Source organism: Coenobita brevimanus, chromosome 46, assembly GCF_032717465.1.
Source record: "Coenobita brevimanus isolate Jiangsu-jjx chromosome 46, ASM3271746v2, whole genome shotgun sequence".
In the NCBI taxonomy this organism is placed as follows: domain Eukaryota; kingdom Metazoa; phylum Arthropoda; class Malacostraca; order Decapoda; family Coenobitidae; genus Coenobita; species Coenobita brevimanus.
This window is the reverse complement of record NC_136999.1, coordinates 54,696,081-54,718,580: the sequence shown is the minus strand read 5'-3', so window position 1 is coordinate 54,718,580 and position 22,500 is coordinate 54,696,081. Positions and strand designations below refer to the sequence as shown.

The following is a 22,500-nucleotide window of genomic DNA, read 5'->3' as shown; positions in this document are numbered from 1 at the left end:
TTGGAAAGTTTCACTAGCAATTCCAGTTAGTTCACAGTACGTTCAGTGAAATCATTTCAGTAATATGTACAAGAAGTCCCCCTTATGCAGTATATTGCTTGATGTTCTTTGCAGTTAACCCCTTGTAAATACACAGAAATAACTGCAGTGTTCACGTTCATTGATAGTTAAGCTGATTTAGCAGGTTCTCAATTTAGCACCAAAGGTAAGGAGTAAGTTGTAAAATACAACCCAGACTTTTTATTTCTTTCTTTCTTTTTTTATGTGCTGGTGCTGCCCACACTAATTAAACCATTGTACAGTGCCAACATTTTCAGGTGCTGAACACAAATGCCCCTATGTGATGGCACTAATATAGTTGCTCCCATGCTCTTAATGTCCCTCAGCTCCCTGTCCTTCAACAACAGCATGGCAGACTGCAGAAGGGTAACTTCCTCCTTTAGTCCATCAGGTTCACATGTTGATGTAACTTCAGCTTTCAGTCCAGAAGGTTCACAGCTAGATGTGAACCTGGGAAAAATCAGGGGAACCAGTCTCTTCTCATACACTCATTTAATTTTGTTTCGTTTTTGAAGGCTCATACATGCTTGCATGCGTCGGCCTTAGTCACCTAATGGCGGCTGTCAATGCTGCTCGATCTATGGCAGCCTCCCTGTTCAGTCCCTTAACCCTGAGGTCACTTAATGACCTCGTCCCACGTCTTTTTCGGCCTACCCCTCGCAACCCCACCCCCAGTATTAATACAGTAACCCCTCCAATATCCGGATCAATAGAGCCATCGGTAGGTTCGGATATTGGTTTCGTCCGGATATTGGGCCCCAGCTTATGGACTTGTACTTATGGACCCTAACTCAGAGAAACACCTATACAACTCCCTCCGGACATGCATAGCACCTATTTAACACCCAAATCACACCAATAAGGCACATAAATGACTGAAATAAATGCAAAAGAAACATAAAATGTGGGTTTAGAAGTATGTTCATACATTAATAAACATTCTGGTACTTATGGACTCTAACCGAACCTAACTCTGAAAAACACATTCCTACTGCACATGCATGAGGTAAGTATAGTATGGAAAAAAGTACAGTATGACACATTCTGGTAAGTATAGTATGGAAAAAAGTACAATATGAAACATTCTGGTAAGTATAGTATGGAAAATAGTACAATATGAAACATTCTGGCTACTTACAGCAAGTCCCTGGCCACCTCGATGAATAACCGCCTCCTCTCGGACTCTGACAGTAAGAACGATTTCCTGAAGCACTTGCAGTACACTCTTCCTGAAGTCTTGCACTGAACTTAGTCAATAACACACAGAAGTCCGTTCTCTTCACAGTGTTCACTTTAGTCCAAATAATGTTCCATTAAATTTTAGTGTTGCACATTAACTTTTCCCAAGTTTTTTTAATTTTCCAAAGCCAAAACAAAGAAGGTTAGTTACGTTAAATTTTTTTTCTACTGAGTCTTTTCTCTCATTTCGAAAACCTTAACACAACACACCGTTTTTTTCACTGCACAACACTCAAAATTCCCGTGTGGTCTAGTGGAGAAGTTCTTGCTGTTTATTCGCTGTCAGAGTCCGAGAGTATCACTGGCAGGCGACCAAGGGGTGCATCGGTGGGTCGTGGTGATGGCGTACCGACTACAGAAGACTCTGAAGATAGCCGCAAACTCACATCGAGCGGTGACTCCACTGTAGCTGATGTGCTGGGGTGTGGCTCGGAGCATGAGGGCCTGTCTTGGGGAGGCAACGGAGTGGAACCAGGGCTTGGCACAGCGGGGGTCACGGGCCTGAAAAAACTGTCAATGGTTGACTGACGCAAGGAATGACGATTCTGGCAATTGATGATGCGCTGCCTGAAAGCACGCACTTCCTCCACGAATCCCAAGGGCCCCATCTCCCTGTCGCAGTCCGGGTGTTCCAGGTAGTCTAGGACGAACTCTAGATGTTCCCGGAGTGCACTCAGCTTGGGGATGGCTGGAGTAGTGTCCTGCTGAGAGGAGTCCGCATCATCGTCGCCTTCGGCATCGGAATCTTCAAGTTCGGGACTGACACCAGCAACCGAAGACACGATCTCGATATCAGACAACGTCTGATACCCAGGATCGCCCTCGTCGTCGTCCAACCACTCACGAACATCGTCCACATCAACATCGTCGCCGTGCGTACGTAGCCGTGCATGGAAGTCATCCACGTCAAACCCTAGGAAATCGTACTCCACATCTGTTCCGAGAAGCAGATGAGACCAACCATTTTCAAGAGTTTTCACAGGGACTTCCTTCCATGCACTAGCCCAGTTGTACAGCGCAGACTTGATGTTGTAGCGGCGAAGGTTTTCCAAAGTCCGCTTGCTTCGAGTGTCACATCCTTCCCTGCGCTCATCCTCGTCCTCGAGAACAACCATCACCTCATCCAGGAACTTCCGACGGTACAGGCGCTTTGTTGCCACGATCACTCCTTGGTCCATGGGTTGAATGAGAGCAGTCGTATTAGGTGGCAGAAACATGCACCTAATACGGCCATTTTCAGCAACCAAGTCCTTGTCGCACGGGTGGGCAGGTGCATTGTCGAGAAGGAGAGCCTTTACCTGGTCGCGAGGAATTCCCAGTGTCTTCGTCTGGTACTGGATGACCTCCTTGACGAAGTGACGGTGAAACCATTCTTTGAAAATCACAGCTGTGAACCATGCTTTCAAAGAATGGTACCATACGACAGGAAGGACATCCATCACCCCACGAAGGCACCGAGGCTGCTTTGCACAGCCAACAATAACGGGCTTAAGCCGGTGCATGCCGTTAGCATTGGCACAACACAAAGCAGATATCCGTTCCTTAGAAAACTTGCGGCCAGGTACACGCTTCTCCGTCTCATCGGCTAGAGTGTTCATTGGCACCGAGCGATAGAATAGGCCAGTTTCGTCAGCGTTATAGACTTGACCGAGAGTTAGGCCCTCCCTGTCGATCAAGCCTTTCACCTTGTGCCGAAACTCGTCCACTCCATCCTCGTTAGCGTCCAATGCTTCGCCATGTGCTTTACGGTTAGTAAGGCCATGTCGCAACTTGAACGCGAAGAGCCAACCCTCGGATGCCTTGAAGTCTAGGGTGTCGTGAAGCCTTGCAAACTTCTCAGCAGCAGCCTTCAGCTCCGTCCCACGTACCATCACACCAGCTGCACGTTGCTGTCGATACCAAATCAACGTGGAGTGGTCGATTTCTGCATACTTGGGGGTAAACATAACCTTCCTCTCCACGTTGCGTTTGCTTCTCGACGAGAAGTCAGCCGTGTACTGCATGAGGTTGTCTCGGGAACGCTTGATATCAAACAAAGTCGACCGGGCCAGGTTGAACTTGCGGAGAATGTGTGAAGAAGACCAACCCGCATCAACTTTCTCCAATATCTCCCGTTTCTTCTCCAGAGTCAACACCACTCTCTTCCTTTTCTCAGGAGGCGGGGCCATCATCACACACACTAAGAGGAGGGCAGAGAGCAGCAGGAGGCCTTGCAGCAAGTACGGCACCACCACAAAAGCGAGCACGTGGGCAGCCATGGCGAAGAGCGTAGGTCCAGTCGCGGTGAGAGACAGGCGGGAAGTGGGGAGGATGCAGCGGCGCTCTATCAGACGTCGGAGGAATGACGAACCAAAACAATGCTCTCACGCAGCGCGCGTGGCAAGTTCAAATTACGGACGGCAAAAAATCGATTTTTTTTTTTTTTTTTTTTTTTTTTTTTTTTGGAATGTTTGATCCCAGGACGATAAGGTTCGGTTAGTGGGGATGTTCGGTTATTGGGCGTCCGGATATTAGAATGATTACTGAACTTCTTACTTTCTGCACCCAATTATTATCCCCCATCCTCTCCACATGCCCAAACCACCTCAACCTACCTCTCCTTATCACGACATCAATACACTCTAGTCCCATCCTCCCTCTCAACTCTTTCATAATAAACCCAGCCCCCCCAGGCCGGGCACGCAGGGATGCATTGCACATTCACCTAATCATTGTCATTTCTGTATGTTTGAGCCTGCGAATATCCTCTTCCTTTACTGCCCAGGTCTCACTGCCATATAGTATTACACCCCTAACACATGCTGCATACAAAGATCCCTTAGCATGAAGGGAGAGCCCTCTCAGTGTCAGGAGAGGCAACAGCTCCTTGAACTTCTTCCAACCACTTCTCACCCTAGTCACAGAACTAGCTCCAGCCCCACTTCCAGCACATAATATGTATCCCAAATAACAAAACTCTTCCACACACTCAAGAGACTCACCAGCAAGTTCAATCCTTTCATGCCTGACGATCTCCATCTGCTCTCCCCAACACTATCTATCTATTGCCAGACACCATAATCTCGTATGGGGTGGCCACTTGACTTTGAGTTATATGTTTTATGAGGAGGGGCACTAACCCTCCACCAACCCACTTGCTGACACGTAGGGAGCACGTATGGTTTGGTTATATGGTTACCACCCAGCGTTGTAAATGGTTTCTTGGCTTACAGGAAACCATTTGACTTGTCACTCAATGTAAAGCCACCTGTAAAGGAAAGAAAAGCAATAAGAAGTGACAGGAAAGATGGGAGAAATAGGAAGAGAGGAGGGCAGGCACAGAAAAAGAATGATAAAGGCTAAGGAAGAAGTAGGCAGCACTACATTAAGTGAGTGGATGATGGTCGCCACCACCTAACACGCTGCATACATAAAATCAGCATTCTCGCAGTCTACCTCTAATACCACTTCATCTCTTATGCACCCACTTATCACAAACACTGCACAAGATGAAATGACAGTAATCCCTCCAAGATCCGACTTAATAGAGCCCAAGCAACATCCGGGACTTGGGACTTAGTCTAGTCCAGGACTTGGGAAATATGCTTCTGGACAGGTAATTATAAACCCCAACCCAACCTAGCATTGAAAGCCACCTAAATACTGGAACTCCCTACTGGCAATACACAGCACCTGTTTAAGACCCTATTCACAAATAAGGGTCAGAAACCATAAAACAAATGAAAAGGAACCAGAGAATGAGAAATTAGAAGTGAGTATGGAAAATATTTAGCAGTGTACAGGGTGCTTACCACACGTCCGTGGCTGTCGCAAAGATTAACCCGCCTCCTTTATGGCTCTGACAGTGGTGAAGGCGCACTTGAAGCATGTACAGTAATCCAATGTTGCACTGCACTTAATCCTTTGCACTGTGAATTATAACTGTTTAACACTGTACATTCTGTTCTTACTTGCGCCACGCCAGTGTTGCACTCTGCACTTAATCCTTTTCACTCTGAATTCTAATTTCCTAACACTGCACAACACTGTAAATCCCCTGTGGTCTAGTGGCGAGGTATTGAAGTTTATTCACTGTCCACCACAAAAGCAAGCACGTGGGCTGCCACGGCGACGAGCGTGCAGTCACGACGGTAAGTAGGCGGGAAATGGGGAGGATGCAGGAGCGCTCTAGCAGACATCACTGGAACTACATACCAAAACACAGCCGTTCGTCACTGCGCGGCAAATTTAGCATAGGGATGAACACAAATCGGCTTTGTGTGTGTGTGTGTGTGTTTATGTGTGTGTCCAAGATCCCAAGCTCAAAATGTCCGGGACTTGGGGTGTCCAGGTCTAGGGCGTCCAGGTCTTAAGGGGATTACTGTACTTCCCATGCCCTTGAGGAAAATTGCACATGGCCACTCTCCTTTGTCTTTGACAGTACTGCCACCAACCCTAGATATCATTGCTTTTGTTTTATCTGTATTTACTCTTAAGCCCTTGTGCCCCATACCATCTCTCCACCTCCTAAATCTTTCCTCTGCCTCCCTTTCATTCTCTGCAATCAACACCAAATCATCAGCATACAACATCTCTCACGGGAATCCATTTCTGAAGTCATGTGAGAGGGCTTCAAGTACCATGATATACATCAAGGGACTCAAAACTGACCCCTGATGCACACCATCATTCACGGAAAACTCATCACTCAAATCTCCATTCACGCTTACCTGAGTGCAAGCACCCTCATACCTGGCCATAACCACCCTAACCAGCCACTGCTCCATCCCAAGCTTTCTCATTGCCCACTTCACCACCTCTCTAGGGACTCTGTCAAAGGCCTTTTCCAAATCAACAAAAACAAAGTACAGTTCCCTTTTCTTTCCTGTATAGTTTTCCTGAAGCTGTGGCTCAATCAGTAGAGAGGTGGCCTGCAGTCCTAACGGACCCAGGTTCAAATCCCGCTGTGGCAGGGAACAGTTTAAGAATTTGAATTTCATAGAAATCAGACTTTACTGATCTACCAGAAGACCCGCCGACATGTCGTAAAAATACCCCCGCTAATACCAATACACCAGTCCTGTATGAGACAGCCCTAGCATGTATTCAGTATGGACGGTGGGTGTTAGCGCCGAGGTGGTGACATGTAGAGGTGTACGGTACGTAGGAGGACTACTGGGCCTTGAAAGCAGGCTGTGAAGCCTATGCCCAGAGTCGAACACATAAAAAAAAAAAAAAAAAAAAAAAAAAAAAAAAATCAGTGGTCCCCCTGCCTGGCATAAACCCAAACTGCATCTCACCAATATTCACTCTTTCTCAAATCATACCTTCTAGAACTCTCTCCATTACCTTCATTATCTGATCTAAAAGCTTTATACCTCTATAATTTTCTCTTTCCAGGGCATCACCCTTTCCCTTGTACACATTTACAGTTTCACTCTTCAGCCAATCACTCTTTCATACAAAATTCTTCCACCCAGCTTGATTCACAATTAGTTCCCTAGCCTCGTCAACCTAAATAGATCACTCTGTCACATTTAATTTAAGGTGGCAAATCAGATGAAGAGGAATAATCGGGATATTATAGGTGTGCAGTGTGTGAAGAATGATGAAGGAAGGGTAGTGGTGAACAGTGGGAACGTTAAAGATACATGAAGTGAGCATTATAGCCGGTTGTTGAATGAGGAGTTTGACTGGGACAGGGAAGGTTTGGAGCCAGCAGATCCAGTATTTGGCCCTTGGCCTTTGATTGATGCTGCAACTGTGAGTGAGGCAATAGGCAGGATGAAGGTGGGGAAGACATCAGGTGTGTCTGGGTTGACTGCCGAAATGTTAAAGGCCTCAGGAGATATAGGGGTGAGGTTAGTCACTGACCTGATTAATAGGATTATATATGAGTGTGTTGTCCCAGATGATTGGCTGAAGAGTGTAATTGTAAATGTGTACAAAGGGATGGGTGATGACCTGGAAAAAGGAAATTATAGAGGTACAAAGCTTTTAGATCAGATAATGAAGGTAATGGAGAGAGTTCTAGAAGGTATGATTAGAGAAAGAGTGAATATTGATGAGATGCAGTTTGGGTTTATGCCAGGCAGGGGGACCACTGATGCCATATTCATTGTTATACAGCTTCAGGAAAAATATATTTGAAAGAAAAGGGATCTTTATTTTGATTTTGTTGATTTGGAAAAGGCCTTTGACAGAGTCCCTAGAGAGGTGGTGAAGTGTGCAGTGAGAAAGCTTGGGATGGAGGAGTGGCTGGTTAGGGTGGTTATGGCTATGTATGAGGGTGCTCGCACCCAGGTAAGAGTGAATGGAGATTTGAGTGATGAGTTTTCCGTGAATGTTGATGTGCATCAGGGGTCAGTTTTGAGTCCCATGTTGTTTATCATGGTACTTGAAGCCCTCTCATGTGACTTCAGAAATGGACCCCCATGGGAGATGTACGCTGATGATTTGGTGTTGATTGCAGAGAACGAAAGGGAGGCAGAGGAAAGATTTAGGAAGTGGAGAGATGGTATGGGGCACAAGGGCTTAAGGGTAAATGCAGATAAAACAAAAGTGATGATATCTAGGGTTGGTGGCAGTACAGTCAGAGAAGAGGTAGGGTGGCCATGTGTGATTTGCCACAAGGGCATGGGACGTAATTCCATCTTGTGCAGTGTTTGTGATAAATGGGTGCACTAGAGATGTAGTGGTATTAGAGGTAGACTACAAGATAATGCTGAATTTATGTGTGCGGCATCTCGGGGAGAGCAGGTGGAGATTGTCATGCTTGAAAGGATTGAACTTGCTGGTGAGTCTCTTGAGTGTGTGGAAGAGTTTTGTTATTTGGGGGACATTTTATGTGCTGGAGGTGGGGCTGGATCTATTTCTGTGGCTAGGGTGAGAAGTGGTTGGAAGAAGTTCAGGGAGCTGTTGCCTCTCCTGACATTGCGAGAACTCTCCCTACATGCTAAGGGGTCTTTGTATGCAGCATGTGTTAGGAGTGTGATGTTTTGTGGTAGGGAGACCTGGGCAGTAAGGGAGGAGGATATTCGCAGGCTCAAACATACAGAAATGACAATGATTATGTGGATGTGCAGGCATCCCTGCGTGCAAGACCTGGGGGGGTTGGGTTTACGATGGAAGAGTTGAGAGGTAGGATGGGACTGGAGTGTATTGGTGTTGTGATGAGGAGAGGTAGATTGAGATGGTTTGGGCATGTGGAGAGGATGGGGGATGATAATTGGGTGCAGAAGGTGAGAAGTGTTAATACTGAGGGTGGGGTTGTGAGGGGTAGACCGAGAAAGACATGGGACAAGGTCATTAAGTGTGACCTCAGGGTTAAGGGACTGAACAGGGAGGCTGCCATTGATCGAGCAGCATGGACAGCCGCCATTAGGTGATCAAGGCTGACGCATGCAAGCATGTTGGAGCCCACAAAAATGAACAAAAAAAAAAAAAGAACCTATCCACACCTCCTCCCACCTTCAGACTATCAGAACATACTTTTCACCTCCTCATCTCTCCTTTCTTTCTCCACATGACCATACCATCTCAGCATACCTTCTTTGACTCTGGTGTCCATACCTCCTTACTCCACATCCATCATGCATCACAATATTCTTTATACTATCTGTTCTCTGCAGGGCCAACACATTCTCAAATTATCCCATTTCCCCTGATTGTACTCTGACATTTCAGTTTTATGCCATACCAAGATCTCACACCTGTGTAAGATAAAATCCTTCATGCTGGCTTCTTGCAGCTGCCACAATCCAATTCAGCTTTAAACAAATAAACAGTAATTCAGTATGAAAAACTGAGGGAGGAAATGAAGAAATTTACAAAGGGTAGAGAGAGCAGTATGGAAACAACTAGTAAACAATTGAGCAGTTTATTGTCAAAGTAATAAATCACATTCAGAACATAGGATACAGATTTACTTTGATTACAGCAGCACTGCACACCTGCATCATGTGGGAGAGACAATACTATATAATTTGGAGATACAGTTATTGGAAAGCAACATCCATCAATTACCGTATAAAACATTCTGTACATATTTACACATCATATCTGCAGACACCAATTTGAAACTTCATTGTAGTAAGCCATATTCTGACCGCTTTGACAAACCTTAAAGAAAAATCCTGGATCAACCCTAAAAATCTAAGAGCAATTCTGGTTCTTTCCAGCCATTCCCCTCAACGCAATCCAATTTTGCTTGAATAAGATCAACATACCCCTTTCTAAACCCTCCTACTTCATCACTCATTGATTTTTCCTATCTTTTTCAGTTATACAGTAGATAATTCCCAGTATAATGAATTAAATTTATGTGGTTAGTTTTTATATCCTCTTTCCTTGCACAACATAATTACACCTCATCATATAATACTCTAAACACTCCTACTTCCATGCAAGCCTGCACTTTTTCCAAGCTCATACACATCATTCTCTTTTCCTCAAACTTTTGTATTTCCTTTCATATTCAGACTTCTTGTGAATTTTCTTCATTCTCCCTTCCCTTATGCACTGCTTTATTTCCTTGGCTTACTCCACATTCTTCTTCATATTATTATCAGCCTCACATTTTTTCAGTGAATGAATAATGAGAAAAGCTAGCACCAAACCTAGAGAGGTTATGTGGTACTCAGGTAGCAAAGAAGAAAGGACAATCAAACTGGCTCCAAAATACGCTGAGTAGAAAGAAAAGTAATAATATTAGAAATAGTTAGTCACCAGGAAATCAGTAAGCAATGAGGGGCAGGTTGATAAAGAGAGGAAGGGAAAAGCAGAGTGACAGATATGAAGTATGAATGAGTGGTCAAGAAAAAGGTGTCAGATAGTCAGGGGGCAGTTAACCCGTTAACTGCTCTATACAGCCTGGGCTGTTCCGAGTGCGGCTGCTCAATACAGCCCTGGCTGCGCAGGTGAATTTCGAATATAATGCCATGGTGACCAAGGCCGACCCATGCATGCATGTTTGAGCCTTCAAAATAGTAACTGAAACCGAAAGAGAAAATGAAAACCATACATTCCAATATGGAATCAAACACTTCGATGTTCATCCATGGCTTTACCAAGGTAAATATTGAGCTAATATTTCGTTACAATACACTTTGGCATGTGTTCTCTCAATTCCTAAGACAAAATTTGGCCTTTGGGAAAGCTCATTTTTACCCCTGTGTCTGTGCACCACGGACACCTCCAAAAAACCGCCATGTGCAGTTGACAGGTTAAAGGGTGAACAAAGTGGCGGGAGGTCACCACTCATTAAGTGACTGAGTGAGGCAGGTGTGACCCAAGCAAAGGCAAGTGAGAACAGTCTCCCATCGACGATTGGGATGAGTGGAAATAGACCAAGGAAGAACAGAAGGTTTATTGAGATGAAGTTTATTGCTGGACTAGGAGGAAGTTTGCCATAGTCACGGAAGAGGTGAGTAAGAATAGGAAAGCAATCAAGAGCAGGAATAGGTCGAGCAGAAGACATGAGACACCGAGCAGCAGAACGTGCCAGTGAGTCTGCATGTTCATTAACAATTCCAACATGACCAGTGACTACTAAAGGATGGGGTTAGGCAAGATCCAGAAAACATAGAAAAGACAAAGCACACAATGGGAAAAGCTAATGAGAGCATGTTCAGTGAAATGGGAGACACTCATTCACACACCAGTCCCCATTCTCTCTATATATTCATTCATTCATTCATCATTTTAAATATATATATATAGATAGATAGATATAGATATATATTTACAGTACTGTATTAGAGGTAGACTGCAAGATAATGCTGATTTCACATGAGCGGTGTGTTCGAGAGCCCAGATGGAGATTGTCAGGCGTGAAAGGATCGAACTTGCTGGTGAGTCTCTTGAGTGTGTGGAAGAGTTTTGTTATTTGGGAGACATGTTATGTGCTGGAGGTGCGGCTGGAGTTAGCTCTGTGGTTAGTGTGAGGAGTAGTTGGAAGAAGTTCAGGGAGCTGTTGCCTCTCCTGACATTGAGAGGACTCTCCCAATGTGCTAAGCAGTCTTTGTATGCAGCATGTATTTACCTATTTGTAGTATACAGGAATTGAGCAATGCTCGTGTTGTCCTGTCTCCATGTCCACATTTATCTAGTCTACCTTTACACACATGAATGTTTTTCTCCTGCACCACCTTTTCATCTAAGTCGTTCCAAATACAGTACTGTACTTATGTATTTACCCAATACAGTATACCTACTTTGTGATACACACAGAATGTGCTATGCTCGTGGGTTCCCATCGCTGTTTCTCAGTGAGTCAAATTTAGCTTTAAACTCATTTAAGTTTTTAGACTGGACGATCTCTTTGTCCAGGCTATTCCATAAGTCTATACAGTACTTCTGTAAGGAAAGCTATATTTCTTGATATCCTTCAAGCAGGAGTGTAATGTTGTATGGTAGTGAGACCTGGGCACTAAAGAAAGAGGATATTCACAGGCTCAAACATACAGAAATGACAATGATTAGGTGGATGTGCAGTGGGTCCCTGCTTGCAAGGCCTGGGGGGGCTGGGTGTACGATGAAAGAGTTGAGAGGTATGATGGGATTGGAGGGTAATGGTGTTGTGATGAGGAGAGGTAGATTGAGATGGTTTGGGCATGTGGAGAGGATGGGGGATGATAACTGGGTGCAGAAAGTGAGAAGTGTTAATGTTCGGGGTATGGTAGTGAGAGGTAGACCGAAAAAGACCTGGGACGAGGTCACTGAGTGTGACCTCAGGGATAAGGAATTGAATAGGGATGCTGCCAGAGATTGAGCAGCATGGAGATCTGCCACTGGGTGACCAAGGCCGACACATGCAAGCATGTTGGAGCTTTCAAAAATGAAATGAATATGTATGTACTGTACTGTATATATATATACTGTACAGTATACAAGGATGTTGTTATACCTTGTCAGTCATGTCATATTCAACAGTTAGCTGCAACAATTTATCTTGTGTTTCATATTTACTCTTCTCATCAAGGGAAGGACCCTGGTGAAGCATTGTCTACTACTGTACATGCGATGCTGGATCCCTTCACTGTGTATACTGTGCTATATGTGTAGAACAGCCCCACAGAAGCAACTGCTTACCTGTGGTTGACAGGTCTCCTTAGACAGACAGACCATGGTTAAGCAGTAACAATTTTATAATTTGTTCCCTCCACCTTAAGCTTGATTTAGTTCCTTTCCGAGAAGTGCTTTATTCATTACTTATTACATGTCAACCTACTTCAGTCTACCTCTCCTTTATTATTCTTACAGCCTTATTATTATGATACTGTTTAAGGCTTAATCCCTAACAATTAGGGAACATAATACTACCAACGCACTGCATGAAATTAGTGGGGGAGGTTTTTCTTTTTTTTTTTTTTTTTAACGCCAGGTATCCCCGAAGGGCTAAGGCGTTGCCCCTGGGTAGAGGACTTTGGATTGGAGCACGTAGCATTTTATGACCGGATGCCCTTCCTGATGTCTACCAATGACCCTTGGGTGGATTCAACCCTCCGACCCTTCGGTCAGAAAGGAGCGCTCTAACCCACTGAGCCACGGTGTGGCTGGAAACTCATTCTTTGTACTGGCAATGGGATGCAGCAAATTCTTCACCCTCTACTTGTGTTACAAGCAATCTTGTACCTCCTACAGAACAGCAGGGGGGTGAGGCAGGGAATCTTGTTTTCCATTTATGTACCCAAAGAGATCCAAAAGCCATCTCTATCTCATGTCCGTATGGGAAACAGAGATATGGTTTGAGGAGTTTCTTGCTTGCTTCCTCCTCCTCCCATCTAGCAATCATCATATCCTGTCTTTAATCACTCTTTCTCTTCCTGTTCCTTACTGATATAACTTCCAATTCTTTGTTTCAGTACTGCTAATGTCAGCCAGAGTAAAATAAAAATGATGTCTCCAAACTGAATGGATTAAGGTAATATATACAGACTTCAGTTTGGGAGGATGTCTCCAGGGAGAAAAGGTTAGACGCCACTTAACTCCTTCAGCCAGAGTGTTTTTAACACTCTACTCTGGGTAACATTTTTTCATTCATTCATTGCCAGACGCCATGTATCCCAAACGGGGTGGTCAAGGGCTTAGAGTTAATTGTTTTACAGGGAGGGGCACCTCTGGGTAACAACATACATTTTTATTCAGCTAAGGAAATATGTCTTCAGGCTGAAATGGTTCAGCCATGAGTTAAATTAACCAAACAATGTACCTCTAGAACCAGGAAACAAAGGGACTGAGCTAGAACTCATAAAACATTCAACATTATTTTTTTAAGCTTTTAACTACTAGGAGTGGGAAAATTAAAATACAAATTTTTACAAAGTACTCATTAATAGTTGGCCTAAATTCACAGAATTTCATAAATAACCAAAGGACTGTTCAATTATCAAGTTGTTACACAGCAAGATAGTGCAATGAATAAACAAATACAGTACTGAGGAACATGACTCAGGAAATGGTAAAAGAATCACATTGCCCACAAAAGACAGGTTATGGGCAATGCACATCAGTGAAGCACATTAATTTACCATCCATGAAGGGTGGCTGTAATTCAACTACCATTCATGAAGGGTGGCTGTAATTTAACTCAAAGCAGTTCACTGACAATCCCTAGGCAGCATTTTGTTTAAAACCACCCCTTGGATATAAACTTACACAGGCTCAATCCAACTGAAGCACCTTAATTACCCACTAAACCACCAGGCACCATAATTTGGTTATATGTTTTCCAACCAGTGTTGTAAATGGTTTCCTGGTGTACAGGAAACCATTTGGATTGTCATTCAGTTTTCCCAAGATGTCAAATGGTGTCCTTGTCAATACTCCTCTTCTGTCTATTTCATGATGCGCTCTATCACCACAGTCAGCAAGAAAATGTAGGCAATCTTTTTATAATGGTATCAACAAATGATATCTCATCATCATCATCATCACCATCCGGACCTCCTTTCCCACCCTAGGGCAGGGTAAGGAGTTGCAATGTCCAGACAGCCCAAATTTGCCCAATCCAATGGGCCACGCTTCCATTCACCCATCATTCAAGCCCCGGAATCCTGGCTCCATCGGATACGCCAAAAATATTCACCACGTTCTGTAGCTTCACATAAACGTATCCGATAAAGTCAATCTACTGTACACCACCTAAAAATCACACACACACACACACACACGCATTTTTTATTTTTACGACCTTGTTTTCTTGATAACTGTATCTTATAATTATGGTACAGTATTACATATAGAAATAGAGGAATCCTGGTCTGTCTGGCTGAACAGACCCATCAACTGCAAGCAAGCAATTGCACCTGAAGGGCCATCCCATGCAGTGAACTAATGTTCCCTTGAGGTGGCCAGTGTCTCACCATAGTGAGGTGCAGGAAAGAGCGTAGAGGTTTGGTTCCCGGATGGATGGCACATTTCAGTCTCTCCATCCAGTTAGGGAGGGACACCAGAAAAGTCTACACATTACCCCATTATTTGGTTATATGGTTATCACCCAGCACTGTAAATGTCTTCCTGGGTTACAGGAAACCATTAGACTTGTCACTCAGTCTGGAGTACCCTAAGGATGAACTAGACAGCACTCTATTAAGTGAGTGGATGATGGTCGCCACCACTTACCACTTGGTATTGCACACAAAGTACAGTAATTCTTGATGACATTTACTTGCTTACAAACTGATAACTGTAATCTGATATCAAACACAAGTACAGTGGCAGTCTGTTGTCAGCTATATCTTTGGTTTCTCTTAACACACACTAGCCCAGTTCAGCATGATTTAAATTAATGTTTTAACTTTTTGACAAGAATCTGACTCTCAGCATCAACTAGGCAAGAAAAATATCAAACATATGTAAAGGGAGTATGAGAAACAAAGATGTTTACTGACAAGGTCATAGTACAGTATTAGATAAGACTTTTGTTCAGTAAGGAACAACAGGGATTATAACCGATATGCAGAGGATACAACAGACCTGATAAATGTATGTGTAGAGAGCCCGAATACGACTAAATTGCCATCGAGGTGCTGCTTCTCCCAAGAATAGGTAATTTACCTCTGGTAGGCAAGTACATGTTTGGTACACTTTCCAGGCAATGCACCTTACCCTTTTAATCACAAAGGTTTCCCTCAATGTTGCCTGCCAATATCGCCAATATATTTCTCAAGTATTGTATACCACGACCATCATACCAACTTAATAACTGCCATCATAATAATCCTGACCTTTTACTCCAGCTAATGATGGGGTGAGGCAGGATCAAGAAACAAAGTATTAAGTATAAAAAAGGGAAAACCGTCAGCAGTATGCCTAGAGAAATCATTCACACATCATTCCAGTCCCCAGAATGCTGGCTGTACTAACAAGCCTACAGACTGTAACAGATACCCACTGATGGAGGATCAAATGTTTGTTCCTCTCACAATCTGGCCTGTAAACTGAATAACATCACCTGCCAGTAAGAATGATGGGCTGACAGCCACATCATGGTTTGCATTAAAATATAAAGGAAACTGAAGTGATGAAACTGAATAAATTCATTCAAAAATAACATAAGTATGTTATTCATTATACAGTACACAGTGGGGAAAAAAACATTAACAATGCCAAAACTATATTACCTTTTGGGGTGGCATATAGGACCTGCAGGCAAAATCAGAGACTTATCAAACATGCTGTCTAACCCAAAGTATAAATGAATGTCGTCCAATTTATCATAATTTTTAAGCGACTGGTCACCTTTTCCTCAACGCCTGTACTGTACTGAGTAGCCAAGCTCTGGGTCCCTATGCTCCTGATGGCACAGTAAAGGATTAGATGATGGAAGGATGGAGAGAACAGGATTTAGTACCTTGATGCAAGCTCAACGGTTCTTTACTGCTATTGTATCTGATCCATAAGCCTAGCATCACTCTTGACTATGCAGGTATAACATTAATACTACTGAAAGTGCAGGAAGAAATGCACAGCAACTTTTGGACATACAGGTAACTTAAATATACTGTCACTCCCAGAAGTGGCTGCAGTGGAGTATGGTGAAACTAAAACACTCAAATTATAGAAGACTAAAATGAACAGGAGTACTTGTAGAAAGGCTTCTTATGTACAAATATTAAAATATAAAATGCAGTACAAACTATATACAATAATAGGCTATAAAACATAACATTGTACAATATTATAACAAACTGTGTTATAAAAATCAATGAATAAAATGAAATGATTATACAATACTGCAATATTGTACTTTGATCACTGTGATGAAAATGGAGATAATGACAACTGCCATACCATTTCTGAATCACACATAAAATGCTGAAAACATTGAGCTGACCTGCAGCACTCTGTCTGGGTAAATTGTCCACAGTCCTTCCCCATAACTCCTCATTACACCACCAGGCAATTGGTACGTCTCAACAGCATCATCAGGCATCATCAACGCCTCCTGCTCCCGCTGGACAACCCTTATGGTATCAAATCCTGTGGTGACTGGCTTAACACCTGGTGCACACGCTAGTGTAATGTGGGCCCGACTACCCTTGCCTGAAGTGGGGTGGAACCGATCACTGCTCTCCTCACAACTCACTTCTAATGTAGTTAATTTACATGGTGACTGTGGTATTTGCATCCCAAAGGCACTGTCATCTGTGTTATGAGATGTACTGTCTACACTGTTCACTATAGTAGGCTGATGTACTGGTGGTGGTTTTTCATTATCATCGTTGCCCCAAAGTTCCAGCTGGCTTGTGGTTAGTCTGAGACGTGCGCCAAAAGTTCTGGGTGTGATGATGAAGCCGATGATATTAAGTGTGAAGCATTTACCCATGGCACTTTTGACAACAGCACTGTCCATATACTCTGCTGCCCCCATCACTTTGCCACGCCCAGTGAACTTGGCAGTACAGTGTAGGATACTGCCACCATCACGGTAAGTGTCTCTTGAATAAATACGAAAGAGATCTGAAATTGATATATTACATGACGATACCAGTCATAGGCTCCTGGTAATACTGTTAAATCATGATGAAAATTAGAAATAAAATAATCATGGCATAGTATATACCAGTGCAGCAAACCTAGCTAACTTGCTGGTGAGTCTCTTGAGTGTGTGGAAGAGTTTTGTTATTTGGGAGACAGGTTTTTGTGCTGGAGTCTGGGTTGGAGCGAGCACTGTGGCTAGAGCGAGAAGTGGTTAGAAGTTCAGGGAGCTGTTGTCTCTCCTGATGTTGACAGGGCTCCCCCTCCATGCTTAGGGATCTTTGTATGCGGAATGTATTTGGAATGTAATGCTGTATGGTAGTGAGACCTGGGCAGTAAAGGAAGAGGATATTCATAGGCTCAAACATACAGAAATAACAATGATTAGTCAAAAAGGGGAAAGCCCAAGGAATTGATGGAGTGTGTGAGGAAATGCTGAAGCATGGGGGAGAGATAGCTGTAGAGTAAATGTGGAAGACGTGCAAATTGACCTGGGAAGAAGGTAGAGTCCTGGAGGATTGGAAGTCAGGTTATTATTCCCCCATACAAAGGAAAAGGGGAAAAAGAAGTGTGTGGTAATCATAGGGGCATCTGTCTTCTTAGTGTAGTAAGAAAAGTATATGGTAGGATACTTATTGACAGAGTTAGGCAAATAGCACAGGAACTAGTTGGATAAGAACAGTGAGGTTTTAGGAAGGGAAGATGCTATGCAGATCAGATATTCATTCTTAGATCTTTAGTGGAAAAGTTTCTAGAGAAGGGAAAGAAGTTGTATGCAGCCTTCATGGATTTGGAGAAAGCATATGACAGGCTGGACAGACAAGGAATGTGCAAAGTGTTAAGAATATAAGGAATAAATGGTAAGTTGTTGAATGCTGTTAAGAGTATGTATGATGGTGCTATGGCTGCAGTGCATGTGGACAACTAAATGTGCGAATTTTCTATCTGAAGGTTGGACTGAAACAGGGATGTGTCATGTCTCTATGGTTGTCTGTATATGGAAGGGGTTATAAAAGGTCGGGCAGTGGATGTTGGAAAGGCCCTAATGAGAGATGGCAGTGTTTGGAAACGCCCTGTACTGTTGTTTGCAGATGATACTGTGTTGTTGAGTGAAGACAAAGGGGAGCTGCAAGGCTTGGTGGATGAGTTTGGGAGTGTGTAAGAAACGGAATCTGAAGGTGAATGTATCTAAAGGTTAATGTAAGGATGAGTAAAATTATGGTCTTCGAGAGAAATGAAGTCACTGAAAGTACAGTGAGGCTGGATGAGGAGGAAATGGAAAATGTGAGTGCATGTAAGTACTTGGGTGGTGGGATGAGTAAGGATGGAAGTTTAGAGGGTGAAGTGCTTGAAAAGTTACAAGGAAGAAAGGTTGCTGGTTCTTTGAAAGCAGTGATAAGAAACAGGGAAGTGAGCATGGAAGTGAAAAGTTGCTGCATGACACTACTGTATTGTGATATCAACTCTAACATATGGATGTGAAGCTTGGACCTTGTTGAAAGACACAAGTCAAAGAGAGAGAACAGTGGAAATGAGTTACCATATAATTATGAAAGGCGCATGTGGAGTCACATGGAGAGACAGACTGACAAATGAGGAAATGAAGAAGCGTTGTTTTGTGGATGTGGATGTGATAGAAAGCATTAGGAGAAACACACTGAGGCAGTTGGCCATGTGGATAGGATAGAGAGTGAGAGACTGATGACGAGAGTGTATGTGAGTGAGGCAGAGAGGGGAGAGAATGGGGGAGGCAAAGGATGAGATGGAGGGATGGAGTGGAGAGGTAGATGATAGAGGGGTGTGTGAGCTGGGAGCAGGGCAGTGAAATGGCAGGGTACAGGGCAACATGGAGGCGATTTGTTTGTGGCCACCCCTTACAGGCTTAAGGCATCTGGCAAGAAATAGATAGGTGGATGTGCAATGCATCCTTGAATGCCAGGCCTGGGGGGTCCAGGTTTATGATGGAAGAGTTGAGAGGAAGGATGGGACTGAAGTGTATTGGTGTTGTGATGAGGAGGGATAGATTGAGATGATTTGGGCATGTGGAGAGGATGGGGGATGACAACTGGGTGCAGAAAGTGAGAGGTGTGATTGATGCAACTGGGGTTGTGAGAGGCAAACCAAAAAATACTGGGAAATGGTCAAAGAGTGTGACCTCAGGGAATAGGGAGGCCGCCTGAGATTGAGCAGCATGGAGAGCCGCCATTAGGTGACCAAGGCCAACGCTTGAGGGGCAGGGGGGAATGAAGAAGAAGTGACCCACCCCTACCCAATGCTCTAAACACAGGTATAAGTGTGAAAGTCTGGGTCAGGGAGCTTGAAAGGAATGCTAATGGATGCTATGAAGCCCGGGGGTAAAAGAAGTTGACCCATGTCAGCATGGTATGTTGCCTTACTTTCCAATACAGTACCAGTTGTAATGGACCAACTACACGTGCTTCATAGGCAAATGATACAACAGCTGGGAGCTCCCTAGCTATCATCACTCCTAGGAAGTACTACCATCATAACGGAGCTGGGCACAAGACCCACTACTTGTAAGTGGCCTTTTTAACACCTTCTGGCAGAGCGTTTGACCACAATCATGCAGTCAACCTCTAGGTTCAAACTACAATACCGCACTACACATACACATAACCTTATTTACATAAGGAATCTAAGATCATATTCCCCGTAGATAAGGGGAAAAAAATCATCCCTCCCTCACATATTCCCTAACATTGTACTGTACATAACTAAAAGGAACAGGAGTGATATGCCAACCCTCTCCTCCTAGTAGTGTTAGCTTTCCAAAAAGAATGAAGCAAATAGAGTTGAGCCTCTACAGAAATCCTCTGAGACTTAGAAAGGGGCATCAATGTGCACAGATGTAATGCTGATGGAAAGGCAACAGGACATAATCAATGGCTAAGATGAAATTAAACTGAAAGAATGGAAACAGAGTTGTTTTGGAATGTAAGGAGTCTGGGAACAGTGAAAAAGAACACATGAAAGGGTAACCATACTGATGTGAAAGTCTTGGGGCTGTGTGAACAAGTGTCAGGAGTTGGGTACACCTGAATCTATCAGCATAAATGCATAAATTACCACATCTTCTCATTATAATTACTGAAAATGATGAAGATGATTACTGAAAATATTATGTATTCAGAAAATTACTAACTTCTAACCATTAAGGCTTAAGAAATAAAGACTAAACGTCCAACATACCTTGAGGACTAGAAAGATTCAACCGGTAGATCAGGTCCTTTGCAAACTGATCAACATTCATAGCTTCATACAGCCAATTTTTAGCTTTCATTAATACATTCTCAGAGTCCATTTCATTCAGGAACCATCCATAATACATAATTTGTACAGGCTGGTATGATTTTAGCTGTAAAAGGAATGTAAGAAAAAAAAAACATTAATTTGCAGCAGAGCAACACTTTTGTTCTGATATATAATTTCTTTGTTAATAGTGTAAAGTATTACAGTGCAGCCTCGTTATACGATGCCTAGTTATGTGATAAACCACTACAAAGATAATTACAAGGTTATACCCTCTCTCAGTACAATGTGAAACAATTAACTGCAATTTTGCTACAACAATATTTTCGATGGCTACCTCCAAGAATCTCGAGCGAACACTGTGATGCACGCAAGCCAAAATGGCCGCCTAGTGTTTACATTGACTGTAATCGTTGCCTTTCGTTCTATATTGTGCATGAAAGGCCACTGAAATACCACTGTTATCGCCAAATAACAGTGCTAATACTTGACAAATAGTACAGTGTGTGATGTGAAGTGATACCATAACTTTGTGTGTGGAGTGGTCATCCAGATCCTCCAACTGTCCCCCATTGTGGAGGGTCAGGGAGGGGGAACCCTTGGTGACAACTCATAATGGCACAGGACAAACTTCAGGTGGGTGGCAGAGTTTTTTTTTTTAGGTCATTTTCAACTTCGCAGTCGAGGCCACCCTCCCTAACCCCCACTGAACCCAAGTTATATCGACTTCGTTATGCGATATTTCATTGTGTACTAGGTCTTTGCTTGACGCAACCCTATCGCATAACGTGGCTGCACTGTATACTATTCGGGTATGGTGATGTTCATGAATCTTACATATGTGACTGTAAGCAACTGTGCAATGATACAATACCTGAGAGTGTGATATCAGTACAGGTTGTCCTTGTTCTATGTCAGGGATATATTCCAAGATACCATACAACTAGTGCAACCAGTACAGTATATACATTAGGGGAAACTGGCAAATCAGATTTAGAGGTAGCAATCGAGATTTAATGGGCAATACTCTGTAATTAACTGCAAAAACTCAAAGATGTGTCATACAACAAAGACTTGTTTTGTCATGAAGAAAACAGCCTGGATAAAAATTTCTACCTTTTTACGAAGTATGTCCTCTGGTACGTCATGCTGATTCCTTACTGCAAGTTCCCGGGGGTCCCGTGCCCAGGGGGTCTGAGGCTCTAAAACCAATGGAATATAGTGAAACTCTTTGGCCAACTGCAGATAAAATTTCATTTCCCAGTTGCGAACATTAGTGTTATCAATAACAATAATGTTCTTATTCTCTGCTGCATCTCTTGCCTGCTGCTGGCAGAACTCATGGGCTTCCTTCAGTTTCTCAGGTTCAAACTGGTATCTGACAGTAAGAAAGGGAATGTTGTACACAACATCATGCACATGTACACATATAAATGAAGAATTCTTATCTCAGTCTCTATCACTAATCATTTAATAAAAAGAATAGAGTCACTGATAACCATACACCATATTTCCCACCATATAATACACATTTTCCCGTAAAAATCTGCTTAAAAAATCACCCTGCACATTATACCATGAAGGTCATGGTATGGGGTAGGCCTACACATTGAGGTGACTGGTACCTACAAAACCCTGTTCGCCAAAATGGGGAAAATAACAAAATATAAAGGCCAAGACCACCAACAGCCAGAAACCAATCACTCAATGGCCTTACCAATTATTAATTCAGATTTCACTAATGCAGACTTAGATGAGTGTGCATTACCATAAATACATAATAAAAAACTAAGCATTCTGTAGGTTAGATATGCACACACACAGAGCAATTGTGCCATGCCAAATGCAATGGTAAATTGCAAACAAAACTCAGCTGACTGCCTGACAGACAAAAGCAAGGTGGCGGTAAAAGATATGCATCGGTATATACCGGTAATTCCACTTTAAATAATTTAATGCAAAATTATTTTC

At 43.2% G+C, this 22,500-nt stretch overlaps 1 protein-coding gene across 1 annotated transcript in view; it reads right to left on the bottom strand.

Moving 5' to 3' along the window:
- Positions 1–15,719: 15,719 nt before the first annotated feature.
- LOC145398640 (2',3'-cyclic-nucleotide 3'-phosphodiesterase-like) overlaps positions 15,720–22,500 on the bottom strand; it is a 41,573-nt gene continuing 34,792 nt past the window's right edge. The window contains exons 5-7 of the mRNA XM_080271444.1: positions 21,646–21,907; positions 20,470–20,635; positions 15,720–17,241 (exon numbers count right to left, since the gene is read on the bottom strand). Coding sequence (XP_080127570.1) covers positions 16,583–17,241; positions 20,470–20,635; positions 21,646–21,907 — 1,087 coding nt within the window. The 3' untranslated portion in view covers positions 15,720–16,582. The remainder of the gene's footprint in view (positions 17,242–20,469; positions 20,636–21,645; positions 21,908–22,500) is intronic.